This window comes from Dromaius novaehollandiae, chromosome 10, assembly GCF_036370855.1.
Source record: "Dromaius novaehollandiae isolate bDroNov1 chromosome 10, bDroNov1.hap1, whole genome shotgun sequence".
NCBI lineage: Eukaryota > Metazoa > Chordata > Aves > Casuariiformes > Dromaiidae > Dromaius > Dromaius novaehollandiae.
In genome coordinates this window covers 2,075,698-2,096,283 of record NC_088107.1, presented here as the reverse complement: position 1 = coordinate 2,096,283, position 20,586 = coordinate 2,075,698, and the positions used below count along the sequence as shown (strand labels likewise).

Sequence of the window (20,586 nt, the reverse complement as noted above, 5' to 3'; positions counted from 1 at the left end):
GTCCTCACTGCCCTGCCAGTCCTGGGTTCCCGTTTACCTGGGCTCTGGCACATCACTGTTCAACCATGTCCAAGGCTAAAGCGTGGGTAAGCCGTTAGCAAGCGTATCTAGCTGCGGACTGCTTAACGCTGGCAGCTCACTGAGCTGTTCTGTTCATCAGACTTTTATTCTTAGCGTCCAATGCGAACTTGTTAACAAGTTTTTCTCCTGCATGTGTCAATCAGTGCCGTGTGAATTCACAGCAAGTTATTTTATGCTCGATGAATTCAGTTTCACTTATCTGCTCTCCATAATTCTGTGAGAAAATCTCAGTTGTTCCTTTCCTTGCTACACAGTTCTTTCTAAAGATGTCGTTTTCAAAAAGTTTATCGTCAGGTAAGCAAATCAGATTTAATATCAATGTTACCGTTGTGGAGGTTGCAACCAAATCTTTATTCATTGCTTCTTTCCTGGTGGCAATGGGTTTGAGGAGTCTTTTTTTTTTTTTCTTTTTCTCCTTTCTTTCTTTGCCGACACTGTTCCATCCGGTGTTTACAGTGTTAACTCACATATGTTTAGAAGGTATTTCCTGCTTGCGAACCTCGTTTTCTTAATATTCTTGGAAACTTTATGCAAGAGGACTGACCGTGGAGATTACAAGTAGATTAAGGCAGAGCTGTATAGGTTTCTCCCCCCCACACACTCCCTTTCTGCCCCCATTTCAGTGCTGTAAGTAACGTAAGGTTCTCTAACCTTGACATTAAAGGGTGTCTCACTTACTTGACAAGTCACACAAGCCACACCAGGTCAGATGGAATAAAACAGTTCTCTAGAGTAGTTATGCAGAGAAACCGAGCCAGTGGTTTCTCCTAATTTAATTTATGGTGGTGCGTGCTTACCATACTGTTACAGCAAAACTGGCACTAGACTTTCGGAAACCTAAGAAAAAGGTTACATTTATGAAGGTTCAGGGTACTGTAAGGTAGGGCACAGGCAGGAGGAGGGTGGTCCTGCTTCTCCAGGTTATCCTCACTGTTAGGATGCGGGGTCTGCATGTAATTATAGTTAATGCAAATAGCTAGAGACCTTTCTTCGTGCCAGGTCGTGGTTGATTGGGTGTCGGTGATGGATTTGACGCTGATCATGCTAACTAGTCATTGCTTGGGCTGGGGAAGCCTTGACAGTGAGTGAGGCAGGGAAGTTTCTCACTGTGAATAGAACCTGGTGAAATAAAATTTAATTTTATACTGTTGACAAGATTAAGTCCTGTTAATATTTTAATAGGTAAATCTGGTAGTATTCCAGCAAATTATTTTGAAGTTTTTCTTGCTGGAAAAATGTAAGTGAATATTGTCGGCAAATGGTTATTGATCTAGACAAGTGTGTTAAATGTTTCTTGGCAGCCCTGTATTACAGTTACAATTTAGTTTAGTGACAGCTTTTATAAATAACCCTAAAGCAAACTCTTGATAGAAATGGGTTATTGTTTTTCCTTTTAGATGGATTTTGATACTGTAAAACATATGTTTGGAAATGGTCTCTGTATTTTGTTTCATCAGCAATATATGCAGCCTGTAGTATGTGTTCTGTTAATTCTGCAAATCTACTGTGTTTTGTTTTCCTTTAGCTTAAAGTATTTAACTGTAAAGTATTGAATGGTAGAAGACTTAGCCTGGCAAAATGCACTGAGAGTCATTTTTGTTTACAGTCAATTACTAAGATGCTACAGTAGTGCTTAAGAGAAGTGTTGAAGTCTTCAAATAATCATGGCAAAGAAGGTTTTAAAAGTCCACTTTCAACCTTGAGCCTACTCATAGCTCTCCAGAACAGAATGTTCTTCTCTGGCTGCTTGTGAGTGCAGCAGTGGCACTGCAGAGAAGATAAAAGTTTTGTGGTCCTTTAAAAATAATAAATTTTCCCTTAAAAAATAAAATAGTAATGAAAGGGCTTTTAAAAAGTCATTAGACGTACCAAGTCATGGTGTGTGGGGAAATCTGTATTTTTGCCCCTTTAGTGCTCTGCAGTAAGCTTGCATCTTTATGAAGTTCATTTCTATCAGAACTGGAGTCCTTACCGAGAGAGGCTGTCCTGAGAGGACTGCACACTTGGAACTGCACCTGCACAGCCGTGCTCGGTACTGCTGTCCTGGTTAGCAGGCTCGCTCAAAAATTAATGAGGAGGAATGACAGGAGTGGATGAAGGAATGGATGAATGACAGTGAATGGCCGCTTAGATCTGCAGAGTGCTCCAAGTCAGGTTGTTTTTGTCATTTTGAGGAATGCTTAGATGATGCCTACCTAACCATCTGTAGCACTTGTGACCATCTGTATATTTAAAAGTTTTCTATGCTTCATATAAATATACAAGAAGTTAGGAATTTGTGTAAAAATGGGGGCAAATATTAAAGAAATTGAAACCTGAAGAGTGATGGAAGCAGGTGACTCCTGACACTTTTTTAGGACACCATCGAGAAATTCAGATATACTTTCAGCACTACAGTACTTGTTTAGCACTTAGAATGACCACATTCGGCAAGGACTGCCAAGGACACAGGGTTCCAGCTTTTTTTTTGCCAGACTTCCTTGTTGCAAAAGGGTTTGGTGCAAGGCAGATCAGCGCGGAGGAGCCTGGCCCGTGCAGGTGGTGGGGGTGATCCGTGCTTCGGATGTATAGGCAATGGCTGTGAGTTCGCAGGCTTGCAAACCTGCCATGCCCCTGTTTTTTACATCTTGTGTTAGGCTCGTGTTTAAGTTCTAACTTATCTCTTGGTCAGATAATGAAACCGCAAGCCTTATACAACAGCTTCCCCTGATGCAGGGCTGATCCATGCCATCCCACACAAAGCTGAGGTGAATTTTGAGGGAAAGGAAAGGAAAGCGTTGTATAAAATGTTGCTTTCGGCAGTGCAAATTAATGCTGTGTTTTTCGCATGTTTTCTAGCTCTACTATGTAAGATAACATTTTATGGATAAAATTGGTTGTATAACTTAGTTTGTTACTGACTTTTTAAAGCAACTATTAATCTCCTTTTGTTTCAGTTTCCTCCTTTGCCCATGGCTCTGTTAAAATATCCCTTCTGCCTAGTCTTCCCATTCTTTCTCTCACATAAGGATAATTAATATATGAGTTTTCTGTTCTTATTTTGAATTGTTCACTTACCTTTTATGTCAGAGCTGACCATATGTCCGATGTTTATATTTTAGGTCATACCCTTAGATATAACACTGGAACTCCAGAAACAGATTATGTCGGAGTTAGAAATTCTTTATAAGGTATTTGGGTTTTTTCTTATTTTAGTTATGCTTGCTTATAATCCTTCTGCTTATGCAGAAAATTTTAAAATGGGTTTCTTTTTTTCCTTTCTTTTTTCAGTGTGACTCATCATATATCATAGGATTTTATGGTGCTTTTTTTGTAGAAAACAGAATTTCATTGTGTACAGAGTTCATGGATGGTGAGTTGTGTATCTAGTGTGCTTTTAATTGCTGCAAATGTAAATGGGAAAATCATGTAAAGATGTGCATTTCCTGTGTGGAGCAGAATGCAATAGTATGGTTTTGAAGTACAAAGTAAAATGTTAATAATTTTGCAAGTAGTCTTTTAAAAACAGGCTAGTGTTGGGGTTGTGTATATTCTCTGTGGTACGCTGTATTTTCCTGAATGTAATTTCACTTTTATTGAAAATGTAAATAGAACAGAAATAAATGCTAGCTTAATTTGTGGTTTGATATTTGAGTCTTCCATACAATCTGTCCTCACTGACAAAACAGCTGTTCCTCACTTTTAATGTTTCGATAGCCAAAACAGATTTTCTTTTAAAGAAATCTATTAACCCAAAGTCCTGTGTGTTTTCAGTGGAAATCGGTTCTTAATTGCAAGATAAGGAATTATTTTCCAACACAGCTGTTTAGCTGTGCTGCACTCGGTTTGTTTTTGAGTGTACTCTCGTTTCTCCCAGTGTGAATCTCCTTCAGACCAATAGTGTCCCCTTCCTCTCAATCTGATGCTACTGTCGTTATGGAGATTTATTAGTACTTTGCTTTGAAAATTTGTGCTGTGTGAGATTCTTGGACAAAAGGCACTTCAAACAGGAAAAGTATACTTATTAAAGCGATTTATAATCGTTGCTGCCCTCTGTGTACCAACTCTGAGAGTGTCACTCTCGTGACAGATGCAGTCCCCATGTGTCTAGTGCACAAGAACACACTTTGCAGCATTCAGGTTTTAACTTTGTGTTATCGTTAACAAGCAATACTCGATTGCTCTCTTCTGAATTTTCCTACGAGCCAGCAATTTCTTGCTTATCCATTTCTTTTCACAAAGGTTCAGTTAAGCTGGAAATAAAGATGTAAGGATCTTGCAAGTAATTTCCCGTACAGGAAAGGCATGCTGGCAGGAAAAAAATCTAAACTAAATGTGGGCCATTAAGCATTGTTGAGTAGCTTCTTTGTTTCTACTGGGGCCATAAATAAAACCTGTTAGGTTTTTCGGGTGCATTTTGTTTTCTCTTTGTTAAAATTGGCTATTATTATTAATGTTACTATGTTTCTCTCTTTTTGTACTTACTATCTCTGTTCCAGTGATCATTGTGCCCAATTTTCAAGCATGAGTATTCACTCGGATTTCCCATATTTCCCAAGCTTGATGAAAAAGTGTTATATTTATTCAACAAAGCCTACAAGTTAAATTCTTTGGTGCTCTCATGCTGTGTGAATATTAACCATTTCTGTGTTCTCTTCTTGCAATGCACTCAGACTTGCAAATGTATTTTAAGCAGTACTCACATGTAACAAGAAAGCAGCTGCTCATGCCAAAACATGCATCTGCCTAAAGTGTGCATGCTCCTACTGATTCAGAGACTTTTAAAAATGATGGACATAAATGCTTGCAGTTCTGAGTTCTTGTTAGAAAAAAAATTTAAGCCTTTAAGGCATGCATCTCTCATGATGCTGCACAATGGTGGTGTTTACTGACCATGCAGAAATTACTTGAAATTATACTGGAGATGACCTCTGGTCTGCCTCATGTTGTGCACTCCTTCTGGCAGAAAGCTACAACAATCATTTAAAGGAAGAACAAAATGCAAATAAAGGGACCTTGCCAATCTTTTTTCCCCCCAGACCTTTAATTTTAATGGGCAAGGAGGCAGGTGAAGATTAAAAAAAAAATTCTAATCCTGCAAATGAACACTGTTAACATTCACAGATTTTTAGCCTTTTGACTTTATGGACCAGTTTGTAGTAGTTTCTGAATCCAGTCTTTCAGAAATGCCCCTTGATCCTGTTTGTCCAGATGTGTCCTGTACCAGTGAATTCTACTGATGACGTTATAAAATCCCAGTATTTCCTTTATAAAATACCTAGGCACAGATGGGTACCTGTGGCTTAAACTCAGCACTTTCAGTCTGCCTCTTTTGAGGTACTTGTGACTTAGGGGTACGCAGAGGAAAAGTGTGCACGTGTAGTACCATAGTGGTTCTTCTCTGGCACCTGCAAGTGGGAAAAAGCCAAATAACTCCAAGTTTGCAGATACCAAAGCACAGAGGTTGAGCTGAAGGAAGATCAATAGAGATGTGAAATGAGGCTTTCTAATCTTTGCCCTTTTATATCTATACTAAAGATGTTGTTCTTGTAAGTAAAGATGGTGAAATGCACTGTTGCCTTTTACTTTTACTTATGTTGTTGCCTCTTTTCTTTAGAAGTGCTGAGCACCCACTAAACTCCCCTTAAAAGCAGTGAGAGGTGCAGGTTAGCAGCCTGTATCTAGGTGCCTACATACAGATTTGGGAGCTAACCTTTTATATTTGGGTTTGGAGATTTTATCCACAATGTTTAGCCACTAAAAATTTTTTTTCTTAGAAAAATGGCAGGTCATTTCCCAATTAATTGCAAACTGATACTTTTTTCAAACTGCAGTATCTGTAATGAGGTATCGTATGATTATATGTAAGGACATTCAGGACAAGAGGCAATGGACACAAACTGAAACATGGGAAATTCCATTTGAACGTAATAAACACTTCTTCACCGTGATGGTGGGTGGTTGAACCTTGGAACAGGTTGCCCAGAGAGATTGTGGAGGCTCCAGGCTTGGAGATAACCCTGATCCTGGGCAACCTGCTCCAGTTGGCTCCTGCTTGAGCAGGGGTTTGGACCAGACGACTTCCAGAGGCCCCTTCCAGCCCCGACTGCTCTGTGATTCTGTGACATCTGTAATAATGAGACTTAGCAGCTTGCTGTATGAAAGTAGGTCTTATTTTTTGCACAAAATTTAAGTTATAAGCATTAACAGGAACCCCTTGACTGTATGATGGCCTTCTGCTTGGCTTTTAGAATGACCAGTTGATATCTGTGATGCTACTTCCTCTGATTTCTATTAAGTAGTACTTACATTTACTTTTAAAACTCAGGTTCATTGTAATACACAGGCAACGTGGACAATATGTATTGAAAGATGAAACTTCATGAATGAGCAGTAATTATAATGACCTGTAATCAGAGCAACATTAGTGAAGACATACATACTGTATTTCTGACAGTGGAGACAATGAAGAAAGTGGAAAAAAATTAATCAGAATAGAAAGTACTGCATAACTGAGGGCACAGACTGCAGTAAGAACCTTGGACTTCTTTAAATTGCAGCATTTCAGAATGAATGGGGTTTACTTTTAAAAACCGAGCCATAAGCAAAGTACAAGGTGTGGTTTTCTGAATTGCTGAGTATTGGCCTAACTCTTTTCCCACTGGTGTCATCAGTAAAACCCATACACTACACTGAGAGCAGAGTTAGATCAGTGCTAAGCACTTCTGAGAACCCCCAGCTGTGAATAAGATTAAGGTGGATTATTCACTCTCACGAGCTAAGTGTAATAGTCTCTACCTGTAATGTGCTTGTCCGTGGGTTGATTTTTTTTTTTTTTTTTTTTTTTTGCTGTTGTATGTAGGTTTTTTTATTTCAATTTTAAATTTCTTTTCTTGCCCAAGCTTTTGTATTTTACCACAGGGATATTTTTAACACTGAATTGGATTTTGTATCTTCTGTGTGGAAGAATTGGGGAACGGTCCTGCCCAGTCTTTTGGGAATGTATAAGACAGTTGGGGGAACTTAGGCTCCTTGCTTTCTCTGTGCATGTATGATGCTGGCCAGGCTGGGTCATGCCAGATAGTAAGTTATGTCCCATACTGGAGCTTATTGACAAAAACTGTCTGCTTGCCCACGAGCTCCTCCTCCTTCACTTCCAGACATCAGGATGGACACAGCCTGCAAGGCTTAGGTAAGCTTTCTCTGGTTTGAGCTTCAGGAGAAAGCTGACTTTAGACACTTAAGTTCCAGTATGTATCATGTAATGCTAGCACAAGGTTTTGGGGACAGAGTTCGGACGCTTCTGACTTTGAAATCCACTGTAGTTTTTCTGATGACTTTGTTAGCTTCTGGAAAGTGAGGCCAAGCCTAGTGGTTCTGAGTTCTCCAGTTTCAGTATTTCATCCTGCGACTGGGGAGTTTTCTAAAGAGAATCCTAGTATTAATGCTGCAAACAAAAATAAGTAACACGGGTGAAAAGAGAGCTGAGTACTGTTTCATGTGTTTATTGCGAGGTTGGTAGATTTTTAAGGTCAGTTATTTCTGACACAGTTATTGTTATATCATTGATGGTGTTTTTATTAATAACCAAGGCCTAGAAAACCCTTGTGACTTCAAATCTAGGGCACTGTTTCATTCTGTATTACCTAAGCACGTTTTGTTTGTCCCTGCAGGGGGTTCTTTGGATGTTTATAGAAAAATTCCAGAACACGTCCTGGGAAGAATAGCAGTAGCTGTAAGTACTTTTTTGTTTTTGCCTTTCAGTATTTCATTGTGCATATAACACATCTCTGATTTAAGTGTGCAGGTGCCCCTTGGGACACCGAGTCATCGCCAGAGTCCTTGTTTTTGTGTCTGCATGCAAGGGAGGGTCCTTCCTATCTAGCGCTCTGCTGAGCACTCTGTGCATGCATGGGGACAGCGGTCTGGGAAGGCATGGGGGTCTGCTCGTGCCAGGGTTCAGAGTCCTAGCTGGCTTCATAATCTGTGCTTGCTCTACTGGTGGAAAGGTTTCCTGTTGCCAGGCCAAATAGGAATTTAAGGAATTCATCCATTTGAGTGACCAACAGGTGAGTTGCTAGAGGCTTGAGAAATGTGAAAGGACATGGTGAATTTAATGGGATAAGAAGAAGACATGATTTTGCTGGAGAACTAGGTGACCATGTTTCTTCATAGTAACCCTTCTAGGATGGAGCAGTCTTCTTAATGTCCTTTATGTACCCTTTAAGTCCTTCTGCGCTGTCTGATCTCTTTAAAAAGCCATTCAGAAGCCCTGTCCCAGCCCTTACGGTGATCCCTCATCTGCCCCTTCTGCCGATTTTCCTGTGTTATTTCCAGTCTAACTGACCTCATTCTGCACAAAGCAAGTAATTCAATTAGGTCTGCTTCTCAGGCTGAAAAACTAAGTCAGTCCCTGTTATCAAAATGCAATGGTAGAACACATTTTGTGTCTTCCCCTGTGGTAGATGTACTCCTTAAGGCAAGTAAGTAGAAGACTGAAGTTTTTACATTGGCTGACAAAGCCTGCCTGGGGACTGGCCACTTTCTCGCCCCTCTCCTGCAGTGCTTCGCACATGACCAGTCCTGGTCAGAAGCCCTAATGGTCACTTTAGGGGTGAGCACAGAATTGGTTTGTCGTCTAGCAAGAACCATCAGTCCCAAATGTCTCTTTGGTTTGGTAGCAAAGTGTTGACCATGGGCTCCTTCGAGCACCTGGTAACCCGTGGTCGTGTCTCAGCCGTGTTCAATGACTTTGTGTTGCTAGAAATTCCAAGATTGAAAACGGAGACGGGGGAACAAAAAGAGAAAAAAAATTGTTCCGTATTTTGCCGAGGCTGAGCACAGGGTGATCGACCAATGTCTTAGTGGAGCTCACCAGGGAGAGAGAGATTGCTAAACAATTGCTAAATATAAGGAATACTTTGATAACTTAAGCAGTTTAAAGCATAACAAAGTTATTCTATCATGTGCCATTTAATTAAGTGCTGGGTTTTCACATTCATTATACATCAAGCTGACAATTTAAATCCTTTAATCCAACACAGGCAGCTATTTAGTCTCTGTTCATTGTAATTCACAGCTCTACTTTCTCTTAATTTGTGTGGCCTGCCCAGGGTGATGAACATCCTTCTCTGATGCTGTTTCCTCTAAGTAGCTTCAAATCTGCTCATTATATAGCCTAGCAGTTTCTTATGGAATTTGAATGCTTTTCACCTCTAGTTCAGAGTAAAAACGTTTCATCTCTTCTTCCCTATGGAGTAATGAATGATAAGTCGCTTATGATGTCCTCATATTCCTGACGTTAAATAGCATGTGTATTGTGTAATACTAGGATGGGCCTCCAAGCATTTATTCAGATGCTTCTCCCCTCTCCTATTCCTCATCTCACTTCTTTTTGTATACTTAATACATCCACGCTAACCTACTCTTATCTCTCTAGTACTTTCTACTTGCTTTTTTCTCCCCTCTTCCCCTGTCCTCCCCAGCCAACCTGCCTTGGTACGGTGCAGATGTCATCCTCCCATTTCTCACTTATCCCTAACTGTGGTGCTTCAGCCCCATCTTTTATGTCTTGATATTTTTTTTTTTGCTCACCCAAAGGCTGACCTCTTTACAAATCTGTTAGTTAGTGAACATGACTCCCTGACATGGATGGTGAGCTGATACTTCGTTTTTTTATAGTTATTATATTTGCTTCTTTAGCAATCTGTACCATGCCCAGTGCAGTAAAGGGGGTCAGGAGAGAGGTGAAGGAAGGAGCAGGTGCCTTCAGAGAAGGAGCTCGCCCCTTTCCCTTGCTTCTTGGTAACAGAAGGTGTTCGCTGAGGCTGAACCAGCACTGGCGGATTTCTGTGCTCTGGTGCTGATTTTTTTGCTCAACTGGCAGAGTAAGCTTGTTGGAAGGAGGCAATGAAAGCCTTTGTTTTCTCGATAATTTATCAGTGGCAGCAGCAAGTTTCCACAAATGGCTGCCCTGCATCTTGATGTCTGACATTTTGATAGAGCCTAGCAGCACATTTTGTGAGTTGGGACACCTTTCTGCCAAGCACTGTGCATGGACAGCACAGTCCCAGCCCCGAACAGCTTGTGAACTGTACCCAAAGCTTAAAGGATTTCTTTTCACGTACTAATGAGGAGGAGAATGTGAAAAAAAAGCTAGAATTTTCCTGGATTTTGTGGGCAAAATCTGGAGCTTTGGTAGTCTGGAAGAAGCATTAGATTTTCTATTTTTTATCTGTATATTTTCTTTCTACCTTTCTTGCGCCATGTACACGGAGTCATTTGTCTTTTATTCTCCTGAGACGTGTACAATGCATTAGTCTATTGAAGCTGCTTAACAATATGGGTGACCTGCACATCTGTTAATTAGAATACCCTTTTGTTATACTCGCAGAAGTTTTGAAGTGAAACTATTTCCAGAGGAAGATGATGCTGGCGTATTTAGAGAGTTATCAGCATCTGAGCATTTCCCTCTCTCTGATTCGGTGATTTCCTTGCTTGCTTTCTTGTTGTATGAATTTAAGCCCATAAAAAGCACTAGTCTGCCAGCCCTTACAAGCTCTTGTCCTACTCACAGCAACAGAAGTCAGGCAATTCCAGCTGGTCTAGAGCAAGATCTGTGCCTGCTCTGCAGCGCAAAGCCAAGGGAGCATGTTGCCCCTGTGCTCCACTGACTCCATTAAATACTGAGTCATATGCATGGTCATTTTGTTCCTCCTTTGATCTCCACAGGCTGGGACTGAACTGCCTGAGACATCCCTTCCTCGACAACCCTGGCTTTCCATAGCCGAAAGGACGGGGCTCTGTGGCTACTCGTTGCTCACTCGTTGCCTTGCAATACTGCTATAAATACTGAACAGATGCCCACAGTGCACCGCTTAGCGGGTATAAACAGTGCTGCTTTGCTGTACAGTCCCCTTCCAGTCCGACTTTCTCATGATTTGGCAGGAACCAGAGTAGAGTTTTGTCCGCTGAGACAGTCAAAGGTTACCAGATAATAGCAAGTGCAACTGTATTTTTCTGATGTGAATCCGAATAGGAGTGGGGAGAGGAGGTTCAGGCTTATGTACTTTGAGGCTGAAAGACAGAATGCTGGAAATAAGATAGTGAAAGGAAATCTGCTGAGGAAGCAAGCATTGGCCAGGGCTTGGGGAGGAGAAGCACTGGTCCTGGGGGCAGGATGGAGCAGTGAGAGGGATGGGGATTTCCAAGGAACAGGAGAGATCTCTGACTTCATCACAAGATTCATCCTTATTGCCAGTTTGAGACAGTGTCAACAAGAAGGGGAAATTTCTCTTTGTTGTGTTTTCTATTCGTGTGAAGGGCTACTGTTTTTTCCCAAAGGAAAAGTATATCTTGAGAACCCCAAAGTGATGTTGTACTTGCTCCTGTTTCCATACTACTGTGCATTTGTTTGGTTCTGTCAGTATAAAATCTGTTCTACCATTGCTTGCCACTTCACACATTTATTTTCACTTCAATTTCTGAAGCAGTGACATTGTGCACTGTATTTTGAGTGCTAATGTTGATTGAAGTTCTCCCTGAAAGGATGTGCACTTGAACTGTCAAGAGAGTGAGTGATTGACAGCAGGTAGAAGTACTTTTTGTGTCAAGGCTTTGTCAAGTCATTGTTGTAAAACCTACTTTACTGAATACCAATAATTCCTGCTAGATGTTCAATCAAAAGATACTCTGTTCCAGCACCATTTTAGAATAATGTTCAATACTTAGTGTCCTTCCCTAATAGGCAAATTTGAGGTAGGTGAATTACAACACTTTACATCAGGTTAGTCTGTTTGGGGGACTTGTGCGTGCATATTTTTAATTCTGCAGCTCAGTTTAAGGGGAAAAACTCTTTGCATTTCTATGTATATTGCTGCTGAGAAATTCTGAATGTGAGAGTTTGTTTAACACTGTCTTTTATAACTGCTTATTCAGTACATGCTCTGTAATAAAGATGTTTAATAACTCACATCTGTTGATTTCCTTCCCCCCCCCCCCCCCCGGAAATGTTTATTTTATTTCTATGTATAAATGCTTTTAAAATAAATTAATTCTACAGTGTTTCTGAAGATTTTAAGTAGCTTTGCATTGTTATGTTTAATAATGAAAGAAATTTACTGTACTCAAAATCATTTTTATTGTTGGAGGAAGTCTGAAATGTTGCTTGCCCTTTATTTATTCTTACATTGATATATATTTTTTTCTTCTTACGTCAAAATGCTGTGTAAGTAGAATTCCCCTGTTTTGCTTTCCGAAAGGCCAAAGTGAACAAGGCCACGCCATGGGGCATACATAATTTGACTAAGGCCTTTTGTTACAAGTAATTACCATCTGAGGCCATGAGATAGTTGGACAGGGAATGTGAGTTTAACACTGAGGAATTGCCAACCAGAGCAATTTAGTAGAGATCCAGAATCATTTTTTGGTATACAAAAGAGATTCAGATTCCACTTAATGTTGTTCTTGGTTACAGAATAAATTTTAAAATGAATTCCTAACCCAATAGGAAGGCTGAAAATTACTGTGCTCTCCGCTCTCATGCTGTATAATATTTTTAGCACTTCTACTTGATCACTGTAACAGAAGTAATTTCATTTCAGTCTACTCATACAATGAAAAGAATGTAATTGTTATGTCTGAAAAACTCTCAACTTCACAAACGTCGGAAACGCTCTATTGTTCTGGAGATGCACAAAGAGAACTGTCTCAGGAAAATGAATGAAATGTCATATCATTGATGGAAACTTTGTGAAAAAGACTTGCTCTATTGGAAAAGGCTGACTGAGAGCAGAGATGGTTTGGGTAAAAAGTAAGCAGAAATAGAAATATGTTTATTGAATCTTGTTCTCTGGGGCTTCTTAAAAAAAAAAAGGTAAATCTAGGAAAAAAAATAAAATGTTAAATGCAAGAAGTGTTGGGGTTTAATTACTTTATAGAAGCAAAACCTGCAGAGAAGATAACTTGTAATACCCAGCTGCTCTCTTAGGCAGTTGATTGAACATCTTATTTAGTCTTTATATTATAAATATAATCGTATTGGATTTAGGAAATAAACAGGGTGGCAGTTGGATCCAATGATGATCTTGCCGGGTCTGAAGGAGACATAAGTATTCTGTGTAAGGAATTACTGTGGGTTTTTGATTTGAGAAATATACCTGAGTCCGTAAGCAGTGTCCTACAAACTTTGATTAAAATGCATCTTGTACGTGAGGCACTCCAATGTAGTTCTGAATTAAGTTTTTTTAATTTGGTTTTAACAGTTTAGCTAGCAAAAGGAGTAAACTCTGTAATAGTATGCCAAAGTCTGCCCTGATTCTTGTCTATTATGGGCCCAATTGTATTTTCTGGGGCTACAGGATGCAGTAAGGTTAGAATTTGTTCCAAGATGAGTAATATGAAGAACAGGACTACTTACGCAGTTCAAGAAGAAAAGAGATGCTCAGCATTTCCATTCCATAAGTAAAAAACATGGGAAGTAAATGAGGGGAAAAGTACAGATGCACCATATGAAAAAAGAGAAAGGGAAGATGAGGTGGAAAAAGATTTTTGCAGAGATTTTGTTTTTACCTTTCTAGTTTTTCAGCCTTTAATTTCACTGGGTTGCTTTTGCAAGAAGACAAATCATTATGCACTTTGTCTTCCTTGATTTTTAACACCTCAGCAAAACCAGATGAATTAAAAATACACTGAAATGTTTAAAAGGATTCAATATAAGCTGAACTGACTTCCAGCTGACAGAGCCTGGCAAGAAGTTTTGTCATATGCCCCTAAAGAAAGCAAGTTTATATCTGTGGCCCATAATTTTTTGGTGATATATATGATATTCCTAAGTATAACATGACTCTTAATATAACGTGATTTTATTAGTTTTGTTATCTTTTAAGTCATTTTTATTTCTGCAGTCTCACTCCTTGTGATTTAAGCTAGAGCTAGCTGTGCCTTTGACGCAGCCTTACTTCCCATGGGAGAGGCAGCCAAGCCAAATGCTCTGCAGAAATGTATATTCTGGCCACATTTCTGTCAGTGGCTTAGCAAGTGTTAGAAGGAAGTGGAAGGGAAGATGATCTTAAAGACAGCAGCCCGGTAGTTGAGGCACTGATCAGGCACATCAGAGACCCAAAGAGAGACCTTCCTCATCCAAGGCCAGCATCCTTCATCACTGTACAGCTAAACTCCATGCTCCAGGACAGACGTTCCTCTGTCTGCCCTCTCCTTGGTGCTGGCTCCGTTCTTCACTGGGACTCAGGTCTTCAACGAGTTCCCAGCTGAGATGCGGTATGTTTCTTACCAGGAACCTCTAACCTGTGTTTTTGCTCTTTTTCTTGCATTCAGGTTGTGAAAGGCCTTACCTACTTATGGAGCCTGAAGATTTTACATAGAGGTGAGTAATGGATGTTTTCTGTTTTCCAACAATATACCATATTACTTTATTTTAACAACGCTTACAAGGACAGCAGCCCGTGCTAAGATCTGCTTTGATTCCAGTGGAGCTATGCAGAATGAACCTTACTCATTAGCCTTGCAGATTCTCTGATAAAATAGTTTTACTATTCTTCTCTTACTACCCTGTCCTTCTCCTGTACAGGCAGAACATTAACGCGACAGAGATGAATTTTATAGACATTTAGATGCTTAGGGTTGCAAACAGGTGCCCAGTAGAACTTTTGAAATCAACAAGGCAAATCAGATGCTTGACTGCTATTGAAAAGAGAAGAGAAGGTGAATTTGCTTACATATTTCAGAAATCTCCCATGACGACCACAGGCATTGCTAAAGGTCTCACCTCTAAAATTGTGGGTCATGTCTTCTAAAATGGTGATGTATAATTAAAGAAATACAACTTTAAGCCTGCTTGAACATGACAAACCAATTTTAGTTTTTTGATGTTTATTCTCCTTCCTGAAAGTAATTTGTGGGGTTTTTATCTTTTCATTTATTTCTTGTTTTTAGTGGGGTTAGATTTTTGTTAATAATTTGTCTATCATGCTAAGTTAGTTTGTATATGCTAGAACTTTCAAAACAGAGTATCATTTTGAAAACAGCGGAAAATGCTGCTTAAAGAACAAAGGACCTCCCCTCCCCCCCCCCAAAAAAAAAGAAAAAAGAAGAGAACTCATTACATCTATAATGTTTCTAAAGTGTCTGAAAGTAACTCTGGTTCCTAATGTTGCTAACAATACTGTTTAATTTAACCCATCTGCTTGCTCAGTCCATGCGCACAGTTGGAGAGTGCAGTAACCAACATCATTTGTGATTGAAAGAGAAGTGTAAAGTAGAGAGACAAGTAGAAAATTGTGAGTTGTAAACCAAAGGCCATTTCCTCTGGCGTGCCTAGTTTTGGAGTGTCTGAGAGGTAGGTGCTAGGCTCTGGCAAGATGATCAGAATTACGTGGCTTAGGTGCCCAGTGTCCTTGTAGGGTCAGTGGTGGGAGCTGGGCACCTCTGGAGAATGATCCAGAAATCCATGCCCTGAGCGAGAAGAACAAGCTAATAGGAAACACTAATTACCAGAATGCGTTTGAGGTCCTGCCCCTGCTTGGAGCTTAGGCACCGGCTCAGGCTGCACGTTGGTACCTCCATGCGCTCGACGCCTTCGTGGAGAGTTTGTGGAGCAGAAGATTCTTGCTGTTCTTTGTGCAGTGGCCCAGCGAGGAGCTGTGACGTAGGGCGCCTACGTCCAATTCCTCCTCAACTGAGGGAATCAGTCTTGCAACGTGCCCTCCCTGGGAGAGCACTCGGACCTGAGAGTATAGTCTAACCTGGGTGGGAAGGAAGAGGGCTGTGGCCAGAGGAGGGAGTAGAGATCAAGAAGGGACCCGACTTTGTTGCTACTGATTAGAGGGCGAGTGAAATGCTAAGGTTGTTCATGTATTTGACCTAAGGCTGTCACTGTATTAAAAGAACAGAAATAGCCTGGAGACCAAGACCAACTCAGCGCAAGCACGGGTTACCAAGGAGGCTTCATTTCTGATGATAGTTCAAACATTTCACCTATTAGCTTGCATGTTCCCAGATGCAGAGGTTTAGCAGCTCATCTACTATCAGCGAAATGATGGAAATCTAGGTGCTTGAGCTGCCTCAGCAGTTGCTGGAATAAATATTTATAAATAGAAAAGGTGGATGGGACATCCCTGGCTGGGTATTTCTCTGAGTAGTCTACACAGTCCTTGCCAAGCTTTTATGACATCCAAAAAGAAGCAGCAGATTTGAAATTCCTTTTGTTCTGAATCTTTTATTTAAAGATTGTGGCAACCTACTGAATGTGATTTGAAGAGAGCGACTAGCATTGTGGTCAAGTGTAAATGCTATTAGTGTAACATTTTATTGTTCTGCTGTGAACTTAGAACCTGGGTCTGATTTTTGCTTTCCCAGTAAAATGGAGGCTCCCCTTCTGTATGGGTTTCTTTGCCTAGATTGAAGAGTGGATGTGAGGTTTTGATGAATTATGTGTGATCCTTGCTATAGTCTAAAGAAAAACACAGAAACTGATTTTTCTATTTAGATTTGTCTCTCCTTGGTCTGTTGCTGGGTTGGCCAAGGTGAGAACTGTGCTGCAAAATGACACGTAGGGGGAGAATTTTCATTCCAGAGTCCAGCTGTTTTTCCCCGAGGGGTCAGTTTTCAGTACTACTCTGTGCATATACTTTTATATCTTAGAGATCAGTACAGAGTAATGTAATGCAAGGAAGATGCCTATTTCTCAGAGTAATCTCCTTCAGCTGTCTGCTGGTTTTAATGCATCAGGAGGTAAATGAATGAAAATTCAACCCTGACTTCCTTGCTGTCACATGTAAAACAGACCATGTAGGAAGCTCTTATAGGCTAAGAAGTCAAGAATTTCTGCAGTGGTGATAACTAAGGTGGAGAAGCAATCATCATGAAGAAGCTGTGTAATACAGTGCAGCAAGCGACTGTCTCTGACTAGATCATGGATTAAAGGCAAGGAAACAAACAATGAACAAGTCTTTTATTCCAGATCAGACATTTCAGCAAATATTACAGCTTAACTTCAAAACATACCTTGCAACTAATGAGGTGATAGCCGTGCATATTAATAAACCCAAAGCTGTAGTCATAGTCATCACACCCACATCAAACATAAACAAAAGATTAACACCTACACCACTTCTTTGGAAGATGTGAGAATGTCCCAATGATAAGTGTGCTCTCTTCCCCAGAGGATAAGGAGTAGAAATGGAAGGGTAATGAGAAATTAACTTAGATTTAAAACAGAATTAGCAATTAAACAAGTCTAATCATGTACAAAGTCAAAGTTTGTGTAAAGACAAACTAAAATCTGTGAAGTTCAAGAATAAGTATAGACCATATACATTTTATCTGGTATGTTTATTTTCTCTATTCACAGGTCCTTATTAAAAGAAATATATGAAATAAATGTTACCCACTTGTCTTTAATTGTACTGATCTGTATTTGTAGGCATGAGTTTATATGAGCGTGTGTCCTCCATGTCTCTTGCACTGTTGTGGGCACCTTGGTGTTGGACTAGGTTTTAAGTTTGTTTGAGTTTCAGGGCTGGTTTCCTGGTTTGTGGTGTGCGAGGTTGGGTGGAGCTGATGATCGGTAGGATCCAGGACTGCCTGCTGGCTCCGTGCTGCCTGCGATGGAGGGGAGCTTTGGGCACCGCTTCGAGGGGCTCTCCCGCTGGGTGCTCTGGCAGGAGCATGTTCAGTTCCTTTTTTGTTTTGATGCGAGCTAACTGAAGCAGAGAAATGCAGTTTGGTAGGGCCGGGCGCTAATGCAAATATGGATGATGAATGCTCCTGTCCTCCCAGCGGGAACTGTAGTTTGCTGTGGATTTCACCAAAGATGTCCAGAGCAACATACTTGATTTTTTTTTCCTTTGTAACGTTGTACCAGTTAATCAGCTTTAGTGCCACATATAACAAGGCACAAACAAAAATGCTAGGGGAGGTGTGTGTGTGCACGGTGTGTATATATATATTAAAAAAAATGTATACATACACATTCATGGACCACTTAGTCTTTAAAAAAAAAAAAATCATCATGGCCTCTGCAAAAAGCATGCTGATGAGGTCATTATGGCAAGAAAATATTTTCATTCTTCCAGCTGCTTCGCTGTTGTTAACAGTAATGTTCCATGAGCTGTCCACAGCTAAAACTGTGCTTTTGTATCTGTTGTCTTCCTTGAACTTGGTGCATTGCATTCATATATTTTTAAAAGATGGAAGAAGTCAAGAGACACCTTTTATAAATCTTTTTTATTCGCAATCATTAATCTGTTTGCTTTTCAATAAAACAAGATGACTGAAATGTTTGGTGTTCAAAAAGCCGACCCTCTGACAGTTCTGTTTACTGGTAAGTAAGAGCTTGGAGGTCCCATTTATCTGCAGAGAGGTGAAACGACTTAGACAGATATATCATAAAGAGAACTTGTTCATCCTCTATAATGATGCTTCATACAAATCATTTGTATTAAGCAAGCACTGGTAATGGGAGCATAATGACCCCTTTTGGCTCTTGTTTAAATTCTTTCACTTCTAAACAGTAATATTAATCACAAGCAGATGGTGCAGAACATTATTTATGCACATTTGTTTTCCAAAACCAAAAAATGTTTAACCCATTAACTGAAGTGGTTTACAAAACAAAAAGGCTAATTTACTGATTGGGCGATTTTTCTCCCAACTTTCAATTTGAGATGTTTTTTGAAGTGACATTTTTGTCTAGGATTGTCACTTCCTCTTTCCTTGAGGAAGCCAATGTGACCTCTGGGATGCATGGCGAATATTGGTTTAAGTCCTCCACTTATGGTGCCATTTAAATGGGTGCTGCAAGGACAAATAGTGTTTGTTCCTATTGGTGCTTGTTTAACTGCAGCTTACTCAATACCGTTCCTAAGCTGCATAGCTTTCAGTTCCTTTACTGATTGATTTATTTTTTTTTTCTTTCTTAGTTTTAGTTGTGGAAGGATTTCAGACTTAAGCAACACTAAATGAATGATGTATATTTTTAATTATGTCATCTTATAACCACATCCTGTGTGGTAGCAGGGAAGGGGAAATGCGGTCTGTGGATTCCCAGCATCACAAGCTGGTAGATGGATACAGCCCTGCAAGCTGTCCAGCACTGATGAGGCAGAGGACAATCATGGATAGGGGGCTTTTCCCTGGAGAGGGGCTGTTACGGGACCGAGGTCTTGCAGGCTGCACCTGGAGAGCATCCTGCCTCTTCCTCTCAACTCATGACACACACACAGGTTGTTCTCTCTGGAAGGAAATCTGGCCGTGTGCATGTTGCCTTATCATCTCTTCCTTTGAGGGCCATGAGGTTCACGCATAGGGCTTCCTTCTTCCCAGGCCCCTGACACTCGGAGTAGAGTGAAACAGTTTTTGCATTATCAAAAGTTGGTGCTGTTGATCCAGTCATACTCCCAAGAACCTAGTTCCAGCCTTGATGTACCAAAATGCTTATCATGTTTGTTTGGTTAATTATTTTCCTATATTCTTTACAGCTAGAAGCAAGGACTGCTGTACTGCATTTTTCTTCTAAAAGTGTTAGTACTGCAAACAACTGGATTTGTAGTGCAGAGTGTCAGTATTTTCTGCATAGGTAACTGTGCCTGCTCTTTAGTTCATTAGAATTCAGTGCAAACATAGTACCTAGGTAGATCTATGGGCTGCCATATTTTTAGAAAGGCAGTTAAACAGGATTACTGTACAACTCGCTGTTCTCAGGACTCGGGCTGGAGAGCCTGCCGAGGTTGGGTGCACGTCTGGTGAAACCTGAGAAGGTCACTTGACACCAGCGAGAAGTGTGCTGTTTAGTGGGCTGGCAGAAGCAGATATTCGAGTCCTGAAGTTTTAGGTAGAAGAAATTCTTAAAATGTTGCTGGGAAGTGCTTGAGGGATTTTGCATTTGCATGGATTGCTCTGTAGCAATATTTTTCTATCACCTGAGAGGGGATAGGTTAAAAAAAAAAAAATCAGAAGTGCTGCATACAGATTGAATTCCTAAAGTTGAAATGAAGATCACAATGCCCAAACTTTGTTGATGCTGTGAGTTGATGAAGATACTTGTGAAAGATTTTTCTTTTGGCTTCGGGGAGAAATTGCAAAATACGCTAGTAGTATTAATACCTAAGTTAAAATGTACAAACCCACTTAAGTTACATAAAGCAATATTGAATGCTTCCCCTTTTAAAACTGGATTTTTACCTCAAATATAGGAGAGCATTTAATCAGTTTGTTAATTGAAGTTATACATTTTTACATTACAGAGACAAATTAAGCAAGCTACTGTGGTACCAGAAAACATCTGCTAAACAAAGGCAAACTTAATGATAAGCAAAATTAGGTTCTTTTCTCGTTGCTTTTCATCCATCTGCACCCAACTAGTGTTCAGTTTTAAAGAAGGCAAAGATACAAGCTATTACTTTTAATCCAGAATGACAGAAGAAAGCAGTGATTAGGCAAAGCCACTATGCTCTAATCTTCCCACATCTAAGCCGGGCTGTATCGCACACATCCTGCCTTCCAGCTGGC

The 20,586-nt window shown here is 40.2% G+C and overlaps 1 protein-coding gene across 2 annotated transcripts in view; it reads left to right on the top strand.

The window, feature by feature from the left end:
- MAP2K5 (mitogen-activated protein kinase kinase 5) overlaps positions 1-20,586 on the top strand; it is a 144,597-nt gene that overhangs the window by 52,502 nt on the left and 71,509 nt on the right. For both annotated transcript variants that reach the window (XM_064517849.1, XM_026121700.2), the window contains exons 10-13: positions 3,183-3,251; positions 3,352-3,433; positions 7,734-7,795; positions 14,395-14,443. In XM_064517849.1, coding sequence (XP_064373919.1) covers positions 3,183-3,251; positions 3,352-3,433; positions 7,734-7,795; positions 14,395-14,443 — 262 coding nt within the window. The remainder of the gene's footprint in view (positions 1-3,182; positions 3,252-3,351; positions 3,434-7,733; positions 7,796-14,394; positions 14,444-20,586) is intronic.